Raw genomic sequence first — 23,034 nt, 5'->3', positions numbered from 1 at the left:
GTTCCTTTGGCCTTAATGAAGTGCCTAACTCCCATGGCAGCCCTGTTCTCACTTCTGTAACCTTACTTCTGTAACCAGAGTTGGTAACTTTAACAGCAGAGGGTGGAACTGAACCTGCACCTGATCCCTGAATGCTCCTGGCATGAATGAAAACTAGTGTTCCAAACAGGATGAGGTTTCCCCAGAAACTGAAAAGCAAAGCTGCACTTGAATGAGCAATCCTTCCTCTGGGTATGGAACAGCACAGACTCCTGCAGACTTATTTGCATGTCCCTCTTGATTACGTCACTGTCCACCATAACCTAGATGTGGAAACTATCTGTGCACATTGACAAATGAGTGGATAAAAACATCTGTGTGTGTGTGTGTGTGTGTGCATAAACATGGCTATTTGTCTTATAGTATGTGTAATGTGCTACTACTCTGGTGCAAAAAAGAGTTCGATATGTATCAACTTATATGAATTTGGATATTGTTATGTTAAGTCAAATAATGCATAGAAAAAGCAAAAAAAAAACAACAAAAAAGAAAATCCAGTTACTTTTGTGTATCTACTTTTGTGTATCTATAGACTGAAGATGTACCCATTATATTTTTCATAGGATTGAACTGCTGAAAAGGATAAATGAGAAGATATTTTAAATATGTGGCAAAGTCCTCAGTACACACATACACACTGAGGTGTGTGGATGTCTATGTGGGTTTCTGTGTCTGTGTATGATGGCCCTGGTTATCAAAACAAAACTTGTGTTTAAATATAGGGTTTTCTCAAGTAAGACTATGCAGACTTCTCAGTGCTGTCTCACAGTGTAAGTCATGAGATAAAATTTCTAATCTTTCTGAGTCTAAAGAGAAAAGAATCATAAGAATGAAGAATCACAAGCAATATGTATGCTTATCACTGTATATTCTCAATGTATTTTTGCACAGCAGATAGTCAATACCTTGATATTGAGGGGATGGATAAGTCATAAGAAAAAGCAAGTGTTTACATGTTATTCATACTTTTAAGAGTCTTTCAATATGAACAGACTTTTTAGACAGATTTCAATATGTGTATTTTTGAATCTTAAAAAGCAAAATTCATAAGTGTGTCCACATGCTGAAATATCACTTAATACAATTTTGAAAATAATTTCTCCATATTAATATTCAGTATGCATAGAACTGTTAAGGAATTTGCTACATGATCTGGAAATCTATGTCTGACAGAAGCAAATCCATTTAAATATTCTCACTGAGATTTTTTTTGTCTACATTTAGTGTCCATAGAAGTTGAATATCTAGCCTCCTTCTAATGATGTCTTATAATATACAAAGTCATTAATTATTCTCGAACAATTATTTCTTCAGGTTGAACATTTTACCCACATACTACACTATCTCTGAGTGCATAATAAGGAAACTAGATACTCAAATATAGGGCAAGAAATATATGGCATTTTTTTCTGCATGGCATTTCTGGAAACTGGGACACTGTAGTTCAAGCCCTTATACATATATATCATGTAGATCTCCCATTGCTGAAAGACGCTGATGTATCAGAAAAAAAGAGCCATAGAGATATCTGCTGCATATTCACAACCAGCAAGCTTACTTGTGCATACAAACAAGAGAACAAATGGAATTTTTAATTATGATCTTATTACTTGAGTATTTTCAAATTCATGAAATTCAACTCCACATAAAAATTAAAACTAAGAAGAAAACAGTCTCCTACATATGGTATGAGCATCTTGCTCTATTTATTTTAAAGGCCATTGTTTGGTTTGCTCTTCTAATATGTGATATAGTTTTATCTGTAAAAGCTGTCCTTCACATGAGAAACAGTGGGAAGAGACAAAGTAGGAGGAACTCGATTTACAGTTGGGAAAGAAAACTTAGAAATGCTATAACAAATACGTCAGTGTAGTGTAATCCTGGGAACTAAAGATTAAATACCCATGCTTTCAGTAATGAGCTGAGGTGTGTGAAGTCAAGCATGGAAGAGCCAGATGATGTTAGGCAAGGGATTTTAAGGAAAATCAGGGGCACGCCATTCTACCCTGTTCTTGGGTCTTAATACACACTGATTTGTAGGAACTTAGAAAAGGCAGATGAATATTTTATTTTTAACTTTACTGTTTTTTTATGTAACTGTTTGTTTACAGTCTCTAAAAGAAAGTCAGCCATACTTAACTGTGACTATTTTTGGAAATGTAAATATAATGTTATTTTACCTCGTTATAAACTGATAATTATCAATTTCTCTGGTTTGTTTATTTAACTAAGTACCTATCTGCATGAAAATGGCATAAAAGTAAATTTAAGAGTGATTTTATTGCCTGTCATTACCTTTTTTTAATGAATGGACTTTGAAATTGAAGTACAATATCCTAAAAATATGTTTTCAGAAGATCTCATTTATTTTCCCTTCCCAGGGTAATCTGCATGTCTCTGTTAGGGTCTTCTTTGTTACCTACCTTCTCTGGAGCTGTGGATTGTGGTCTGGCTATCCTTTGCTTTACATCTAGTATTTTGAAGTGATGGGGGTTGGGTTAGGGGATTAGGGTTGAGGGTGTTGGTCCTGCCTCAACTTAATGTGCCAGACCTTGTTGGCTCCCCTTGGGAAGCCTTACCCTTTCTGAGGAGAGGATGGGGGTGGGTTGGAGGGAGGGCGGGAATGAGAAGATGGGAAGAAGGGAGAACTCTGGCTGTATGTAAAATGAATAAAAAATAAATATGTACAAATAAAAATTATATATTATTTTATTTCAAAAAATAAAAAAATACTCAATCCTCATCTAAACTACAGATATCTCGATTCTTATTAAGTCCCTCAAAATGGAAAAAAAATACCAAATATCTTATCACTTTGTGATATTCATTTTTAAAATTGTAATATTCATACTACTTTAAATTTTCTTTGGTTGTTCGGTATGTGCTATTTTATACATAATAAAATAAAGACATACACACCATCATATACTCCAACACATTTTAATTATATAAATCTATTCAGTATAAGAAGCTCAATCATTAAAAAAAATTCATAGATGACTTTTGCAGCTACATTTACAAAACCTGTATTACAATGTCTGAGAGTCAAATCTCAGAAATGGAGGATGTGGTCTTTCAATGTGAGAAGCTCGCTGGGAGTAAAGGACTTTTATCACTCACGTTATGTGTACCTAGAAGTGTCTAATTGGGAAAAGTTATGGCTTTCTAAAATGGTAAGTTATGGACGGAAAATGCCATATGGAATGTTACATGTACTGTATTCACACAACACATCAAATTGGGAATGAAAAGAGATGAGGATAATAAGAGAAAGAGAGAGAGAGAGAGAGAGAGAGAGAGAGAGAGAGAGAGAGAGAGAGAGAGGGGGAGGGAGGGAGGGGGGGAGGGAGAGGGAGAGAGAGGGGAGAATGGATGAATAAATAAATAAATAAATAAATAAATAAATAAATAAATAAATAAATAAATAAATAAATTAGTATTCAAGACAAAAATTAACTAAGTTCTCTCTTCAAAAATCACATGGGTTACAAACCTCTGCATGTGAGTGGGTGCCCAAGAACACTTCCACTTTCTTCCACCGTGGCCCTTGCTGTCCACTCTGAGCCCACACTTTGGAGATAACATTGCCTTTTTTGATGAGCACCTGCAGAGATTAATCAAGTAATAGGTTTTTAAATATTTAAACTTTAGACATGTTGGATTTAGGCTTTTAATTCCTACATGTAGTCCCTGAGAGAAAATCTAAGGCATTTTTCCTTAGATACTTTTGTTTTCTACTGTGATCAGATAGCACCATGCCCCAGGGGCATCTCACAAGCTCTGTGGGATGATGTTCTAAAGGTGTGCATATCTGTCAATCAAGCTAAGGTGTCCAGGCACCATTTCATTAGGAATTCAACTCTACTAGCTTTATGAAAAATGTGGCAGCAGCAGCAGCTGATATTTTATATATTAAGTAATATACAGATGATTGAAAGGAAAAGTATTAAATTACTTAGTAGAACATTCTTTTGAGAATAGCTTCTCTGGCCAATTGCTTTTAGCAGACAAGTGTGTCATAATAAGTGCCCATCACAACAGCGTAGATGAGTGATATGTGCAAACACTAACCACACCGTATAAGCTCCCTGCCTGAAGGTCTTGAAATAAACAAAGGCATATTTTACTTGCTATTGTTTGTCCTTTACTGTCTCCTAAAGGTCCATGGGAAATGGGTTGGTTTATAAGTGGTATTGGGAAGGAGTGAAATTCTTGAGGGTAATCCTAGCAGGACCTTCTAAGCCCCTGAGTTTGTGGCGTCCCACACAATAAGATAGAAATCATTAGGAGCAGTTGCACAATTCCTCTGTTAAAATAACTAAGATACTTCATTTTATATCATTATTTTTTAAATTTTATTTATGTAACTGAACATATATTTAGATTGAATTTATGAAGCTTCTATCTTTTAAAAAATAAATAGGCTTTTGAGGTGATTAAAAAGGAAAAAGTGCTCGTCCCACAAGAATTACAACAACATTTCCATTACCACTGTCCAGAGTAGAGAGAGCCACATCCTGAAAGTTGTTCTTTGATGTCCACTCACATACTCTTGCACTCACACACCATACACACAAAGATAATATTACATAAAAGTATAATTTAAATTAACATTTAAAGGTGTTGTGCTTTTAAGTTTAAATTCACATAAATTTATTTTACACAACAAGAACTATCAGAGCAAAATAGTACTAGAAAAAATAGTATGAAATTCTTGGTCTGTGAATATCTAATTCAACACAGTAAAATCAAGAAGCATAATTATAAATAAAGAATCCATTTCTGGAGCATGTTAGAAGAATGCACAGGAAGAAGCCCTTTGTATGAGAGCCACATGTTTCACGGGATTAGCAACAAGGGAAATTATGTAAGGTGATATACTAATAACAAAATAGTTAATGCACATATATGAGGAACATGTGTAATACCATTTGTTATTTATTAATTAATGCCACAGAATATAATAAGTTGATAATGCCCATGCTACTAATGAAAGCAATAAGTAAAATTTTTGACTAAAAGAAATTTTGTGTGTCTGTGTGTGTACATGTGAGTATTCATGCCGTGGAGTCTGTATTTCTTCTCCACCTTTGTTTGTCTGATTTTTATTTGAGACAGAGTTTCTTACTGAACCCCAAGTTTATAGATTTAACTGGATTTACTTGTCAACCCCAAAGCTAGTGTTATAGGATAATTGCTTTGGGCTTTCTACATGACCTCTAGGTGTCTGAAGTCAATTCCTTCTGCTTCCATGGTATAAATTTTGTCCGCTGAGTGTTGACACAGCCCCAAAAAGGAGTTTTAGTACTAGTGTCAAATAAATGTAAATCACAACTTCAAAAGATTGTTTAGGCTGTTTAGGCAGTTTTAGAATATTAAACAAATGCATTACTAAATGAATGCACAGAAATACACTATCAAACAACATCGGTTAGAAGACCAATCTGAAATAAAAAGGTGAGTCTTACAAAGATAAGATTGTAATTTTTCATTATAAAAACTCTTAAGAAGAGCACTTTTAAAGTAAGATATGCTTTTTTTTTAGAGCCTAATGTATTTTTTATTAGCAGCAGATAGAAGGCATTATATTCTCTCTCTGTCCAGGAGTGATGGTTCTTGCTGAACAAGCTAGGACTGCTCACTCCTGGCAGTCAGGGATCCCAGGGCAGGCTGCTCACTGAAAAAATGGCTGCTCTGCTTGTGGGCTCTTACACAGCATGGTGCATCCGTATTTGCAGCATTTCTTGTTGCCAGCACAATCACTGTCCCTGGAACATGAATCTTCCACCAGACATGGGCCAGTGGGGATCAGGTTGACTGGATTCCAGGGGCAGTGGCCAGCCTTTGGAGCAGTAAGATATGCTTATACAACTTTTAGGGGGAAAGTTTAATATTTTCTAGGCAAATTCTAGAACCAAAAGTGTGAGACAACAATACTCAGAACAAATATAAAATGAAATAATTCAATGACTATTGGAAAAAAAGTTATCATGTATTTAGTACTAGTATAAAATAGTAAGTTGAGAAAAAGGGACTTGACATGTTCTGATTTAAAACAGAAAAAGAAACTAGAAATGTAGATAAGTAATGGAGTTAAATCATCCTCAGGCAGTCAGAGTATCATTAATTGAGGCAAAAATAAAAACTACTAGAAGCAAAGACTGGCGAATAAAATTGAGTCAGATTTAGACTTTGCAATACCTTGAGTATCAAAACAAAAATATTCTTTAATAAAAAGTAGATAAAAGAAACAAAGCCCATAATGATAAACTAACAACCACAATGGTATAACATGGTGTGAGACAAAACCACATCAAAATATAAACATAGCAAATTCAACCTGAGGGCATTTTGATAAATGGTTTGACTGCAGTCTTGTAAAACAACAAGGTCCTCGAAGTGGTTTGGAAGGTCCTTCTGTTTATGTGTTGCTTTTATTGGTTATTTCATAAAGAACTAACTTGGCCTATAGCATGGGAGGAGGAAGGCCGGGTTAAGTTGGAAGCCATAGATCTGCCATCTGAGACAGATGCTGGAAACTTTAGTTGGTAAGCCACAGCCACATGGCAATACAGAGATTAATAGATATGGGTTAAATTAATATGTAAGAGTTAGCCAATAAGAAGCTAGAGCTAAAAGGCCAAGCAGTGATTTAATTAATACTGTTTCCCTGTGATTATTTTGGTTCTAAGCTAGCTGGGCAGCCTGGAACATACAAGCGGCTCCCTTCTCCAACACAGAAATCTACAGAAGATACGGAAGTATTCATGTGAAAGGTAGTAGAGAATGGTGACAATTGTGTGTTTGGCATTTTGTTGAGGGAGAGGTAGGAAAGACAAAAAAGCAAAGAGTCTTGTTTTGTTCATTTTAGGCACTACAAGCATAGAGGCAGATTTGAAAGACTGGGAAATGAGTGGAGTTGGGGTGCATGGTGCAAAATTCTCAAATATTGATAAAAATGTGTTACTACAAAAAAAAAAAGAAATATTATATTTCCTTCTAAGTTTCCATATGAATTTGCACTATCTTTCCAGAAGCTAATCATGAGCCTTATTCTGGTATGAAAAGTAATAAATAAATATTAATGTCATGTTTTTCTAAATTTGTATTTAGGAAATCATGTTTCCTGAAAAAAAAATCAACTCAGGCACAGATACATAAAGTTTTCTCTGAATGGAAGTTTGATAATTCAGAGTAGGTGAATAAGCCTTTGTAAGTGAAGGTCACACAACCATTCTGTACATAGCTCCAACTCCTTCTCAGTAAGCATTGTGATCACAAGTTCATCCCTACTGCATGTGTGTCTGATAGGCTGGATGACCACAAGCAAATGATGCATCATGTCTTTGGCTTGTGTTAATGCTTTCTATGAACATTACTAAGTAATAAAAATAATACTTAAAAAAGACTTTTTGTAAGAGATGCAGTGTTCAATTAACAAAAATAAGGTCTCTAACTGACGGGCATAATGAAGTTAGTTGTAAATAAAAATTGTGAAAGGTTTACTGAGCTTAATACGTTAGGTATTTTCTCTTAAAGAAACAAGTTGCGGGCTGGAGAGATGGCTCAGAGGTTAAGAGTACTGCCTGCTCTTCCAGAGGTCCTGAGTTCAATTCCCAGCAACCACATGGTGGCTCACAACCATCTGTAATGGGGTCTGGTGCCCTCTTCTGGCCTGCAGGCATACACACAGACAGAATATTGTATACATAATAAATAAATGTTTAAAAAAAAAGAAACAAGTTGAAAGAAACCTATTGAAAAGTGCAGCATTGCTACAAACTCATACAAGACCCCAGATTATAACACCGCCAAACCACACATAGCATACCACTTAATTATGTCATACTCTCAACATTGACGCTGAAATCACCATGGGATGCTCCAGTATATATAATACCTTACAAGAGCCTCAACCTCAGGAAAGAAAATAGTCAAACGCTGCAGAAAAAGGAAATCCCATTTCACCCACAAGTGTCCAGTTCTGGAAGAGCTTTTTCTATAGCATAGCACTACAATGCTAATGAAATTTAAACTTGTTTTAAAGACAATATAAATTATGATGCAAGCATTTTTATAAAGAAATTTCCAAAAACAATATTGACTATACAGTACCTGGAGAGAACCTACTGTGGCACCATTCATATACGTCCAGAACACCAAAGTACACCTTGGTCCCATGAGAGAGATGACAGGAGTGAGGATGTCAGCCAGGTCACCAAACTTCCCATTTGAACTGTCAGCATACAGGTACCAACCATCTGTGGTATTTCTAGGAAAATGTTCATCATATACAGAAAGAAAAAATTCGTAAAATATAACATACTTTGACAATGTCCATATTTTATAGTTACATAATTATTTTCTATTAGTATAATGTTTTATGACAGAGTTAAGTTCTATAACCTTCACCTGGAATAGTCCTCTGTTCACATTCTGAATTCATGGGTTTTGTATTATCTATTGATACATGAATATGAATTATTGTGAACACCAAACTGACCAATTCTTTAATAGTAAGATTGGTTTCATTTTTATATAATGATATAACAAATATTCTAATCTGTTTTTAGAAAGTATCTTCAGTTGGGTAAGATGTAGCCCTAAAACAATGAGGGCAATGAAGGGAGGAACAAAACAAGAACACACAAATACACAGACCATGGATAGCAGCAAAGCTGGCCTGGAGCACAACTCACAGGTCTGGAAAGCTTTGGGTTCAAACTAATCCCCTCTTTATATGGTTAAGTTTCATGTCCACATATTTAGTAACCTTTATTTACTACTTTAAAAAAAAATAATAGTATTTATTAAAACAAGGTTAATGATTTATTAACCTTATTTCATAACCTTATATAAATAACCATATTTAATAGCCTTATATGTTTTTTCTTTCACATATCCAAGTGTAAAAGAAATGGTAGCAATAATTATATAACAATGTTCTTTTCTCATAAAAGATAAAGTCTATGGTCTTATCTTTAAAAATTCAATAAAGAGATATAAAAATACAAAAGACAGTGGTTTGAAGCAAAATGTAAAGATTCTTTATATTTTGAAGACAAATTCTCTTTTAAAAGTATTTATTTACTTGTTCCATCCAACCTTCTATATTGATAATATAGAAATTAAGCTTACTGTTTATTAAAACCATTTTCATAGTGAGTTTTTATCATCTTTTGTTTTAGAAAAGAAGGACTAACAGGGGATAGATGAAGAGGAAGACAGATTTATTGACTCAGTTCACATATTCACCGAGTGTTCAATCTTTCCAGACATGCCAGTGGTTGTCCAAGGAATAGGAAATAGAATTGCCTGCAAAATACTTGACAAGGTTTGGCCTCTGGCCTCACCTTTCGCAAGGTACACAACTTTGAACAGGCTGTTTAACTTGTCTAAACATAGGCTCTGCGTTTTATACAATAGGGAACTCTCTTTGCAATCTTAATGAGAACTAGAAATCAATAAGCAGAATACCTCACAGTACCTTTCCCACTTAGATAGGTAGCATAGCAGCTGTAACCCATGTTTCTGTTTCTGTCAAGTTTCTGCTAATGAAGTAAGCAACTTTGTATTCTGTCTTCCAGGGGTGATAGGGTAAACATGATGTATTGAAGATATGGTCCATGAGGCACCTATGTTCAGAAGTAGAATTTCTGGGAGGCGATGGGATCCTGCAGGTTCTAGTCTCATCAGTGGAACAATTCAATTATGGATTACAGCTTACTGGACTGGTGATGGAACTTTGAGAAGTAGGGATGAGCTAAAGGAGAAATGCCACCAGGAGTATAGAATGGAGAGATATATTTTGTTGATGGCCTTGGGTCTCTGGCTTCCTGACTATAGTAGGATGAAGAAAACTTATCTACTGTGACCACTTATGTGTGTGCTCCCAGCCATGCTGCTCCCCTTTGTATACCATGAAGTCATTTTTACCATACATCACAATATAGTCTCTTCTTTAAATTGTTTATAACAGACACTCTGTTATAGTGACAGAAAGCTGACGGATACACAAAGTATGGATTAAGGCAGTTTTCAAGAGACAAGACTGTTATATGAATTTGTCTAAACTTTATTTCAGTGAAAAATATTTTCCGTATTAATCCTTATATGCTTAAAATCCCAATATATCATTACTACCAAGAATAGAGTGTGGTTATATACATTAAGTTAAACAAAAGAAGCAATGAAACAACCAAACAATATACCTTATGTTTTGCTACCCATGCTTATCAACAAATGGATTATATGTGACTTATTAAATATATAAACTTTTATTTAAATAGCTGTTTGGAATGGTTTAGCTTTATATAATTTGTCATAGAATAATCTAAAAGTTTCTCAATCTTCTGTGAAACTTAGTGTTACTATTAAGATAAGGCTTGAAATGACCAGTCTTCTTTAAGTTGTTGCTATTGCTCTAAGTCAGATTTTTGAGATTCTTTGCCCAGTGTAATATTCAGCGTAATTGGTTTACCTACTTCCATTATTGATATCCTCCACCTCGTCTTCAAATATCACCTAAAATCATCTTTCCTAAGTGTAAAATGGAATTGTTATTATGATTACAAACCTTTTTTAAAGGCAGTTAAATGTTTTCAAATGCCCAGCCTCTAAAGTTGGGGGTTATGCCTCCATAGAGGACCATATTACTCAACTCTGGTGGTGGGATATTGACAACAATAAAAAGGTTTGAATGTGTATTGACTAAAAATTAATTTTAAAAATCCTATTGGGTTTCTAGACAGTGATGCCTGATGTGATGACACGAGACCTTGGTTCTGAACATGCATGTGCCCTTTGCTGATCACAGCAATGGGAGGTCTGACAAAGACACTAACTATCACAAGTCTTTATCAACATACACATACAAACACACACACACACACACACACACACAGAGACAGACAGAGAGAGAGAGAGAGAGAGAGAGAGAGAGAGAGAGAGAGAGAGAGAGAGAGAACTACTTTAAGCTTTTCTTTCCACCCTTTATCCCTAAAGTCTCACTTTTATATTATAAGTGTGGTATAGTATTCAAGTTTAAAAGATCCATTGGTATTAAAAATTCCAACTCTTTAACAGTTCAAATTTTCTTATCTTCAAAAACAGGACAGAGAAAACATCTCCATTTTAAAATGGAAGAAGCAAGGCATTGCAAAGGATAATGATACCAAAGTAGAACCAGTAACTATCAGGAAGTGAAATTAGCAACAGGAAGTGCAACTATGACAGAAATTGTCACAGAAAAGGAAGGCAATTTTTGTGATAAACCCATCCATGTGACTTTTTGGGTTTTGAAACTTCTGTGTGGGAGGACTATAGAACACTTAGAACTTCAGGCTAAGAAATGCATTGTATGCTGTAATCAAAACTTGACTCCTCTAGTAAAAGCATGGAAGACAGTAATATTACAAAGAACACAGATAGACAAAAACATGGCCTGTTTTGTAGGATTTCAGAGGCAAGCAGAGAATAGTCCTTTATCTGGAACTGATATGGCTTCAGTCTACACTTGACTTTAGAATTGGAGTGATGGGGCTGGAGAGATGGCTCAGTGGTTAAGAGCATTGCCTGCTCTTCCAAAGGTCCTGAGTTCAATTCCCGGCAACCACATGGTGGCTCACAACCATCTGTAATAAGGTCTGGTGCCCTCTTCTGGCCTACAGGCATACACACAGACTACTGCATACATAACAAATAAATAAATATTAAAAAAATAATTGGAGTGATGTTGATTTAAAGACAATAAACTAAGTTGTTTAAGAAAATAAAATGTGAGTAAGCTTGAGTTTTCAGACAAGGAGAACACATACAAGTAAGTTAATATACTCTTAAATAGACTGGAACCATTCAAGAGAAACCTAAAGTGTCCAGCATCAGCACCAAGAAGTTGATACAGGTATGGTCTAAGAAGGCCAGGTTACATATATCTCCATCTGGCAGAATTTGATGGCACCATTTACATAGTTCTGATTTTGAAGGCATGAAAGATGAAAGACTGAGGGATATGGAGAGCTTTTGAGGGCATTTAGACTCTCTTCAGAGAGATCCTGAACAGCAACAGGGTAAAGCTTTGATGTTAAGTGCTAGGGAAGGACCCCAGCATATTGGAAATGTTAAGACCATGACACATTCTCACGGAGGCCATGGATATGAAATGGAGCTAGCCTATACCTAAATAGAAATCTGTGGGGTGTTGTTTTCAACTTGAAAGGATAGGGCTACTAAAGCCCTTCTGAGCTCAGCTGATACTATTACAAACCCCAAATATAGGACATGAAGCTATAGGATTTAGGGTTTTACCTGATAGTTACTGACTCCAGTTTGGTGTCATTACCCTTCAAAATGCCTTGGTTCTTCCATTTTGAAATGGGAATATTAAAAAAGAAAGAGAAAGAAAGTAAAGAAAGGAAGAAAGAAAGAAAGAAAGAGTAATTTTTTTCTGTCCTATTTTTTGAAGCTTATAGGAGGTCAAAGTTGAGAGAATTAAAACTTTAAAGTGTTGGAATTTTTAATGCCCATGGTTCCTTTAAAGTTGGGTGCTACACCACCCCTACCTTGCAAGATAAAAATGAGACTTTGGGAAAAGGGGTGGAAAGCTACAGCTTAAAGTGATCTCTCTCTCTGTGTCTCTCTGTTCTCTCTCTCCTTCTCTCTCGTGTGTGTGTATGTGTATATATGTTTATTGACAGAGGAAGAATTCTGCTGCTGGCTATTGTCTTAGTTAGAATTTGTATTGCTATAAGAAAACACAATGATCTAAAGCCACTTGGTGTGGAGGGCTGTTATTGAATCTTACAGTTCCATATCACAGCTGAGGGAAGTCATGGCACAAACTCAAATGGACAGGAACTTGAGGCAAGAGCTGATGCAGAGGCAATAGAGGAGAGGTGCCCCTAGCTTATTCTTCGCAACTTGTTGTGCCCATTTACTTATAGCACCTAAGATCACTGTGAACCCCGTACCCCCATCAATTATCATCCAAGAAAATGTCATAGCCTTGTCATGGTTAATCTAGTGAGGGGAAATTTCTCAATTGAGATTCCTGCTTTCAAAAATTACTCTGACTCATGTCACGTTGATATAAATAGCTACCAGAGTCAGTTTAAGTCATCAGTTTGACACCATCTCGAGAGTCTGAATGAGGAATCACCTAGATTAGGCTGAGCAGTAAGCCTGCCTGTGAGGGATTTTGTTGGGTTAATTGAAATGAGAGTTCCACCTTTAATGTGGGCAGTACTGCATCACAGGTTGGGTCCTGTATTGAACACAAAAGCCTAAGTGACCTGAACACCAACACATGTGAATACATTTAATCACTACTGTCTGCTCTTGATTATTGAAGGGATGGGACTAGATTTACCCAGTGCCTGCTGTAGTGACTTCCTTGCCATGTTGGTCTATAACCTGGAACTGGGAGACTAATAAGTCTGTCCTCCCATGAGCTGCTCTTGTCATGGTGTTTGATTGCAGCAATCAGAAACAAAACAAACATAGCACCCAACCTTACCCAAGGAAATACTTGACAGGCCTCACAATCACAAACCTTTATTACCCATCAGAAATAAACAGTTAACCAAAAATCTGAGGGGAAAAAATTCTTCTCCAAGGAAACATGGCATAAAATAGACACATATTGGGCAGACATCCAGATGTCAAAGCTGGTAAAATGTCAATGAAAATTTCAGTGAAGCACTAATTAAATATTTGACGTGTGTGGGAACTGGGAGGATTCAAAGCCAGGAAGTGAAAATGTACCCATTTATATGCTCTATTCTGTTACTCATGGAACATTTATCAAAGCCATTCCAGGATGGAAAGAAAGCAGGAGTCTGCTTTCCTGGTTCCACAGGTTTACAGGTACATGGGGCGCGGGGGGGGGGGGCACTGTAGCAAGGCCACAGAGCCACCTAGACATTACTCCTTGAGAAAACACGCACACAAGACGTGTTTAGAATATTTATTTTCCAAAAAGCAGTCCTGAGTTCTATTACCAAAAATAGTGATCCTTTATCTTTCAAGCCAAACATGAAAAGCATCATAAGATAAAATTGGAAATTTACTGAATTGTCTTCTTTCAAGTAAACTGTGTTTAACTTAATTTGAATCAAAGACATAAAATGCAACATTTTCTTTTGGTCTGAAACAAGGACTTCATCTTACTGTTGGTACAGTGATTGCTGCTAACAACTAAAACATTGTTTCTGCCTCTACGGGATTATTGAATTACACTTTTAGAGGAAAAACATAGAAAAAAGTTCAATAGCATTCTATTTCAGACGTTGGAGATTTTGCTATGAAAGAACAGGGTTTATATTTTACTCTATGCAGGATCTTATTCTTATTTTTTCTTTTTCAGGCAAAGGTAACCATACACAATATGCAAATGAAGGGGCAGTATACACTGTGTTACAGTAAATAATATTTCCAAAAGTCAGGCAGTGGGCTAGACAGCCTATGGGCTGGGTTTTACTGAATTGCTGACTCCGGCTCTATTATATCAACAGCTGCTGTGATAATTGCCAGTGCTTGTAACAGAGACAAAAACGGGGCATAAACAAATGCCTTCTGGATGTTCCAGAAAACGAGTCTGAAACTGAGAACATGGAGATAAATAAGAAAATTCCTAGAAGACAGTGACGTGCAGAGCAGATGAGTTGGTCTCTGCCTGAAGCCTTGGCTGACCACCAAATGGCTCAGGAAACAATTCTGGAATGCCACATAAACATTGCAGAGATGTTAACAGTTGCACACTCTGGAGGAGGATGGATAAAGTGTTAACCCCTTAAGAGAACAACAACAGTACATTTAAGATGCGCATGAGATTCACATAGCCTGTAATTCACAATATTTGCTTTTTAACCAAAAACTACTAAACATGTAGCCTGATGTAATATGTGATGATTATAAGTTGAAAGAATGAGTAATAAACAGAAACTCACAAGTGTGACTTTGCTTTAGCTACATCATAGCACCTACTAAAGAACCATTCAAAGATTCCATAAAAAATGTTAAGAAACTAAAGGAAATTTTTTTTGGTATTACCTAATATACACATAATCTTTAGAGGAAGATGTTAATTCTAGTGTTAATTAACAAAATAAATTCAGGTATAGAAATATGATAATTGAATTTTTGAAAGTATAGGTGGGATTAAAGCAATGATTGTGCAAGATCAAAGGAAGAATGAGTGAGCAGGAAATATGTCAGCACACTGTTACCTTGAAAATCATAGAAAAATTGGCAAGCAAAATCTTCAACTCAGAGACATAGAAGGCACAAGGAACACCAAGACTGAAGTAATTAGAATTGTAAAAGATGGAAGAAGAGTAGAAAAATATCTGAATAACTATGACTGAAAACTCCCAATTTTTATGACAAAAAGGTAAACATTAGATTAGATTAACAGCACGTATACAGCATGGTCCAGTGAAGATGAAGAGAAAACGTTGTACATAGACAAAAAAAAAGGAGCAGAGAAAATCAAGAGGAATTAAAAATAAATGTCTCATCTAAAACCATGAAAGACATCAGAATAACATGTTCAAAGTGTTTTAAACAGAACGAACAAGAATGTCCTATAGCTTTCAAAATTAAGGAAGAAGTGGACACATACTCACATTTTCTTAAACAGAATAATTTACTAGCAAGCTTCCTGATAAAAATTATTAAAAGAAGTATGGTCCTCATGAAGGTAGAAAAAAATGACATAAGCTACATTTTGACATAGAAAGATGGTTTAAAAAAAAACAACTGAGAGATGTAGCTAGAGGGTGGGAAAGAAGAGGATTTTATTTTACTATAGACAAGAAAGGAAAGAACTATACAGAAAGACACTGTCTGGAAGAACAAATAAAGAACACACAAAGCAATTATTAACCACATCTACTAAGTCTGTCCCATGCTAATTATGCTCCAGTCTTTTCTTAACTGTAGTTTTAGCAAATCATGGAATCATCTGGCATACTAGCTATGGCCAGTTGAAAGTGAAATATGTAAAGTGCATTCTGCAAATATGATGCTGACATTTATTGAGTTGTGGCTGAATGTCTTTGATGTTCAAAATCAATCAGAAGTAATATTGTGTAAAAATGAGAATATAGACAAAGTACCATTTACCAGTAATTGTAATAAACAATGTGTGTGCTTTTAGTCATCCCACTCACACAGAAATGAGGTAAAATATGTCTATTTCTTACATGAACAACCTGAACTTAAGACTAGAACAATGAACAAATTCTAATTCAGGTTTTTGCATTTTAAATCCAATTATTTGTCCAATAAATATTTTTCTTCCCAGTATAAAACTGTCAATATTAAATAAAACTGTACCTTAAGACCCAACAAATTATTCTAATTATCCATTTATATAAAATTGTGTCATTTACTTTTCAGCAAAAACTATTACTAAGTTGGTTCTCCTAAGAAATTTTCACCTGCCACAGCAATGCCTGATGCATTCCACTAGTTATTAATGAATCAGTGAAACTGTATTTTCTGAGAGAATGTGTAAAATCTCCATTAATGTTTCCCATCTCCTCACTTAAAGAGTTATAGCTACTAGCTGTGCTCAGACTGCTCTTACATGTCTGCTATATTCCCCCTCGCGACTGTTGAATGGCACATAGAAATTATGCTCCAGTGGAATCAAGAGCACAAGCTATAGGCAGGTGTTAGATTTGGACAGAAGCAATTATCGAGGATCCCTCTTAATTAAACATTAACAGAATACAGATGAAAACCTATTTCTTCACATGAGAGTTCAATATTTCTGCAGCTATGAATAGTGCTGCTTCTAAAGTTTACACAGTAATTCATACTTTGTAAGATTCCGAGTAGATACTTGACATGGCAGATGACAAGCTTGATTTCACACTTGCCTTATGTATATCTATAACCTTTAGTTTGTAAGCTCAGTACAGGAATTAGCTACACTAGCTAGTGAGAACAATGCAGGTAAGAACAAAAGGACTGCTTAAACACAAGCGGTATGTGTTATCTGGCCAGTCAGCTTGGTAGTCAAGAAGACTACTGACTGACTACCAGGCAGAGAGCATTCAGTAAGTTTAATCTCAATGATGGAATGACTCATGACCCAGACTGGCTAGATTAATGTGGCCTGAAGCTATCCACTTCTCACAATGGCATATATTTAAAACTTAAGAATAACCGGTTTCTAAAATTTTTCATCCAATTTATTTAAATCTTGAATAGCCAGGAAAACTGAAACCATAGAAACCTAAATGAGTAAAAATAGATACTACATGAGTAATCACTCTTACAATATCTGTGTACTGTACTTAAACTCTAGGTTAAAAAGGCATTGATATCACCGGTGCTGGGTTCTTGCACATTAAATGTATTTCATTGTATGACAAGTATGAAATACATTGCTCAGCTGTCTGAGGTAGATTCTATTATAAACTCCATAGACTAGCTTTGTTTCTTATATGACACAGGACCATATGCCTAGATATGATAGTGGCCAGCACCAGAGCAAGTTGAGCCTTTCTACATCAATTAATAGTTAAAGCACATGCAAATCTTGTTGGACGGAGGCCGCTTGCTCATTTCCCGGCTGCTCGGCAGCTCAGACCCAAAATAATCACACACAAACCATATTATTTAAATCACTGCTTGGCCCATTAGCTCTAGCTTCTTATCTTCTAACTCTTACATCTTAATTTAACCCATTTCTATTAATCTGTGTATCGCCACGAGGCTGTGGCTTACTGGGAAAAGTTCCAGTGACTATCTTCAGTGGGGCTACATGGCTTCTCTCCCATTCCACCCTTCTTTCTCCCAGCATTCAGTTTAGATTTCCCTGTCTAGCTCTGTTCTATCCTATCAGGGGCTCAAGACAGTTTCTTTATTAGCCAGTGGTATTCACAGAATATAGAGGGGAATCCCACATCAACTCCCCTTTTCTGTTTAAATTGAAAGGAAGGTTTTAACTTTAACATAGTAAAATTGCATATAAAGATAGGTATCAAGTAAGAATTATAGTTATGATATTTATATCTATTTTATCTTTTATTATAACTAAGAAAAAACATAATTATAGGTACATATTTTTCAATTCCATCAAAGATTTCAGAAGGCTATAATATTACTTAAGTAAACAGGAAGTGCATTGTAAGCAACTTCCACAACATCTCATTGCCTGGACAGTCACCCAACGTTCTTCTGTATCATTGGGCATCCATATTAACCCTACTGCTCTATAGTATCCAGCAGACTTTTCCAAGAAGTAGGAAATTTCAAAGACAGCCCTGCCTATATTGGGAGTTTGTCAGTCACTTTTTTTCTGTGTCGTGAAGAATGTTTGGCAGACTCTTTCCTAACTTCAGGTTAGGAATCCTGAAGGACAGTCTCACCTTTAGGCAAGCTCAACACTCATTTTGTGTGTCCAGAAAGCTGCCAGCTGAAAAAAAAAATGCACCTAAACTTTGTTTTTCTGTGTCTAGAATTCCTTTCCAAGCTTTTTCTCACACGGATTTAGTCAACCACGTTGGCATCAATTTGTTGGAGGGAGGTCACTTGTTCATTTCCCACTCCTCAGCAGCTCCAACCCAAAATAATCACAAAGAAACCATATTATTTATATCACTGCTTGGCCCATTAGCTCTAGGTTCTTTTCTGCTAACTCTTACATCTTAATTTAACACATTTCTATTAATCTGTGTATGGCAATGAGGCTGTGGCTTACCAGGAAAAGTTTCAGCATCCATCTCTTGTGGGGCTACATGGCTTCTCTCTGACTCCACCCTTCTTTCTCCCAGCTTTCAGTTTAGTTATCTCTGCCTAGCTCTGTTCTACTCTATCAGGAGCTCGGGATAATTTCTTTATTAACTAATGGTAGTCACAGCATACAGAGGGAAATCCCACATCAAAATATGACCAGTGTCATCTAAAGGAAAGCCTTGATTGGGGGTATTGCCCCAATCAGGTCAGATTTTGATGTGGAATTCCCCTCTGTATGCTGTGAGTACCATTAGTTAATAAAGATATTATCCTGAGCTCCTGATGTTTGTAAGGTTGTTAGTGATGATCTCCCTCTTGTAACACCTTCAGTGTTTTTTCCTTCTCAGGAAGTCTTTTCAAAGACCTACCTATGAAGCTGAACACATTAAAGGTGGGGGAGGGAGGGAGTCAAATAATCCCATCTAACTCCAAGAGATTTCAAGATTATTCTTTATTGTAAGGGGAAAAACTCAGTCCAACCTCAAGGTGTGTTGTGGGGGAACGAGAGAGAGAGAGAGCTGCTGTTTTCTCTGGGTACCCAAAAAGTCATGCCCCAAACTGGTCCAGCCTCTTAAAGGTCACTAGCTGAAGGAGGTTCCCTATCATGCCTATTCTTCTTTCCAATGACCTAAATGTGAGAGCTCAATTCGTTCAGCCAATAATATTTGGAGGTAACTTGTCGTGGCATGGTTTCTCTGATATGTGACTATGGCCAGAGAAGAGCTGAGGTCTGGGGGTCACATGCCTGTTGTTTGGATGTGGAAGGCTTCTGATGCATCATTCCGTGACCTGGTCAGGAGCTTTCTTCACTCTTCCATGGTGGATGAAGAGGCAACTGTGTCACATCCCTGTATATCGGTGTGTATGCTCCCCATTCCATCCTTTAATCAGTTAAGTTTTCTTCCCAGGCATCCGTGGATTTCTTGTAATACCCAAGTTTAGAAGTTTGATTAACATTCTTACTATGGTATTTACTTCATTTATTTCTACTCCAACAGAACTTCTCTGCATGCTAATATAGTCGTGATTCTACATGTCAGAGAAGATCCAAGCCTCCTTTCCTATCAGTGTCCACCATGTTGATACAGGTTATTTTCTTCTGTGTTTTGTTTGGTTGGCTGGATGTTATTTTCAGTTGAGAAACATGCTTATTGGTTATCCAGTTGAACTGAAAGAACATGGGTAGGAATGGGGCAAGAAATTGGAAAAAAGAGTCTTTCTCACCACCCCTAGTCTGTTTCAAGCATTGCATTGTGTTATAGAGGTCTGTGAGTTTTATTTGAAAATTTCTGCCACTTTTATCAAACAGATTTAGAATATAATGTGTTTTACAAAGATTTCCATTTTGTTAGTATTTTTGTTACTAATTTAGAATATTTAAAAATAAAAAATACATACTTTAAATCCCAAAAGATTATTGCATATAGTCAGTGTTCACTTGTATTCATTCATGTTATCTATCTGTCAGCAATTCCAGCACTAACACAACCCTTACTTCCATCTAAATTTTCTGTTTTTAATAAAACTTTCCTTATCGGGAGTTTTAGATAACAAATTATTTCATTTGTTTGAAGATAATCTCTGTGTTTCCTGAAATTTTGAGAGTAGTTTTGGAAAATATAGAGTTTAGCATTACATCCAACATGGGTAACTTACCCAATAAGATAAATGTTTGCCTCTGACCAGCAAAAAGCCAAACAATAAGACATAACATTCAAACGTGCAGTGAATAGGATGAGGCTGGTCTCTGGTTGTCTTGCTGTTCACCATTATCTCAGCCTCTCACTGATGCATGCTCCCGGGACATTTTGTGTTCTCCACCAAGATAATTTCATTTTGAGCCTCTTTTCTCGTCTGCCTAACTCTAAAAACATTATACACTATGCCACCAGTCCTGCTTCTCTTTGAGTGCTTCCAACATTATCTAGGTAACATCAAAAGCTTCCTAAAACCTAATAATATCCCCCCTCTCTCCCTCCTCTTCACTCCATCCCTTCTTCCCTCTCTCTCTCCCTCCCTCCCTCTTTGATACCTATTTGTTTTACAGGTATTTTTGCTTTTCATTCTTGACCTTATCAGCTCTCATGTAAGAAATACCCTTTTGGTGCAATCTTTATCCTGATTTTAGTAGTTTCTCTTCCAGAAACCCAGACACTGAGTCTCTTTCCTTCCTAAGCACTTGCTCTTATTTCACTTTCACACACGATAACTATCATTTGTCATTCCTCTCGCTGCTATAAATATCACTTTCGGTTTGATAAGTAAAATTTTTTACAGCTACTTACAGTCAGCTCCAAAGTTCAGCCTGCCACAAATCTCCTTTGCTTTGTTAACTATCGAGCATCTAACCTTGTGCTTAATGAACACCTGTATCCGTTTTAGTTCTTGTTATTCTGCTCAAAAGGGTATCTAAGGTTTTATTTGTGATATCTAAATGGGAGTTTCTATAATTTGGTTATTTGTTTGAGTTATTTTTATGAATTAGTATACAAAATGGAGTTATTAAATAACATTTATTGTTTTCAAAAATAATATTTGAAGACTATAAATTTTATAAATATAGTTGATACATTATAAGACTATTTATGTAGTAACAATGTTCAGACAGAATATAAACAAAGAGTTAAAACACAAACTTTTATTTCTTTTGAAACAGTTTCTTTTACTATATAGCTCTAACTGGTCTGACACTTATTATGTAGGCAACAGTGGCCTTGAACTTATAGATATCTGTCTGCTTCTGCATTTAAAGTGCAAAAATAAAGGCATGTGAGACAACACACAGCCTAAAAAATCTTTTTAAACTTATTAATAAGGACAGAGTCATCAAAATCCAGATGTTTTGGCCACAAATTTTATTATTCCAGAGATAGATCACTTTTATTATCGGGCCACAAATAAAATGTCTAAATATTGTTAATACATAAGAAAAGTATCATATATATAAACTCCCTGTTATAATATCATAATTGTAGAATTTTAATAACTCTAATTATTCTAAGATGAATAATTATAATGAGAAAATTGCAATTATTGCATAAAATAAAAGCAATTATCCATAAATAATAAACTATACCAGTTAAAACAAGGCTCTCAAATTAGTGTATTTTTAATGAAATCAGTAATTGGGTCATTTTATTTTTATTAATGATATTTAAATCTCATTTTATTCCAAAATTATAATAGTATTTGCAAATATAATCTCTAGTATCAGAAGCTAAGAGATATGTACAAAAATACTTGTCATATGTATATAGTTTATAAGATACTTCATTATTTCTCTATTCTGGTACAAAAACCACTTCAATGTTGCCTAGAAAAAATTTACACAACCTATTTTCACTGGCTCAAAAATTACCTCTCTTATATTTTATCTCTTTGTGTATCATTGTTCCTCTGCGTCCATTAAATCTACATATGAGTTTATAAAGCATGTATTTTGTATATGTGATGTACTTAAGCAAATATGTACAAATACTCTGTTTAGTGACAACTAAGAAAAATAGGCATAGATACTATGGGAAGTCAAGAGTTGAAAACCTTATTATTAGTGGAAAAAAATTGTTCTACAACCTAAATGTTCATTAGCAGATAAGTGGAAAATAATGTGATATGCGCAAGCGCACACACACACAGACACACACACACACACACACACACACACACTAGTTGCAATGAAAAATAAAATTTTCATTTTCCAGAAGATGAATGTAACCAAAGATCTGTCTAATTAAATAATCATGAATTGGAAAGACTAATATCATGCTTTCTCTCAAATGAAGAATTCACATCTGTATATACACATGCACATTTGTAAATATGGAGATGGATATTGTATAGAAAAGACATTAAAGTAGAAATGAGACATAGGGGAAATGTGAGGGAAAAAGTCAATTTAAAGGCAGGTTGAGAGAAAAAACAAAAAAGTTAATGGAGGGAAAAATATTGACAAAAAAGTGTGTTTTCTCCCACATTTCAAATCTACATCCAACTATATATGTAAATATGAGAACATATATTTCATAGATAGAAAACATAGAAACACTAGTGGGCTATTTGGGTCGAGAGAGAACATGATCAGGTGGGGAAAGAATGGACAAGTACTACTCAAATTGCAATGATAATATTTTCTCCCACATAGCAAATCTACATACAAATATGTATGTAAATATGAGAACTTATATTTCATAGATATATAGGTGATATATAAATCTATGTGTCATATAAAGTTATTATTACTAAATAATA

At 35.5% G+C, this 23,034-nt stretch overlaps 1 protein-coding gene across 1 annotated transcript in view; it reads right to left on the bottom strand.

The window, feature by feature from the left end:
• The window catches only part of Malrd1 (MAM and LDL receptor class A domain containing 1), a 463,630-nt gene that overhangs the window by 349,071 nt on the left and 91,525 nt on the right, over positions 1-23,034 (bottom strand). The window contains exons 9-10 of the mRNA XM_050152697.1: positions 8,155-8,311; positions 3,533-3,643 (exon numbers count right to left, since the gene is read on the bottom strand). Of these exons, the coding sequence (XP_050008654.1) occupies positions 3,533-3,643; positions 8,155-8,311 (268 nt within the window). The remainder of the gene's footprint in view (positions 1-3,532; positions 3,644-8,154; positions 8,312-23,034) is intronic.

Source organism: Alexandromys fortis, unplaced genomic scaffold (assembly GCF_014885135.2).
Source record: "Alexandromys fortis isolate MF-2015 unplaced genomic scaffold, M_Fortis_MF-2015_v1.1 scaffold_54, whole genome shotgun sequence".
In the NCBI taxonomy this organism is placed as follows: Eukaryota; Metazoa; Chordata; class Mammalia; order Rodentia; family Cricetidae; genus Alexandromys; species Alexandromys fortis.
The sequence above is the reverse complement of the archived record's forward strand: the minus strand, read 5'-3'. Positions and strand labels throughout refer to the sequence as shown.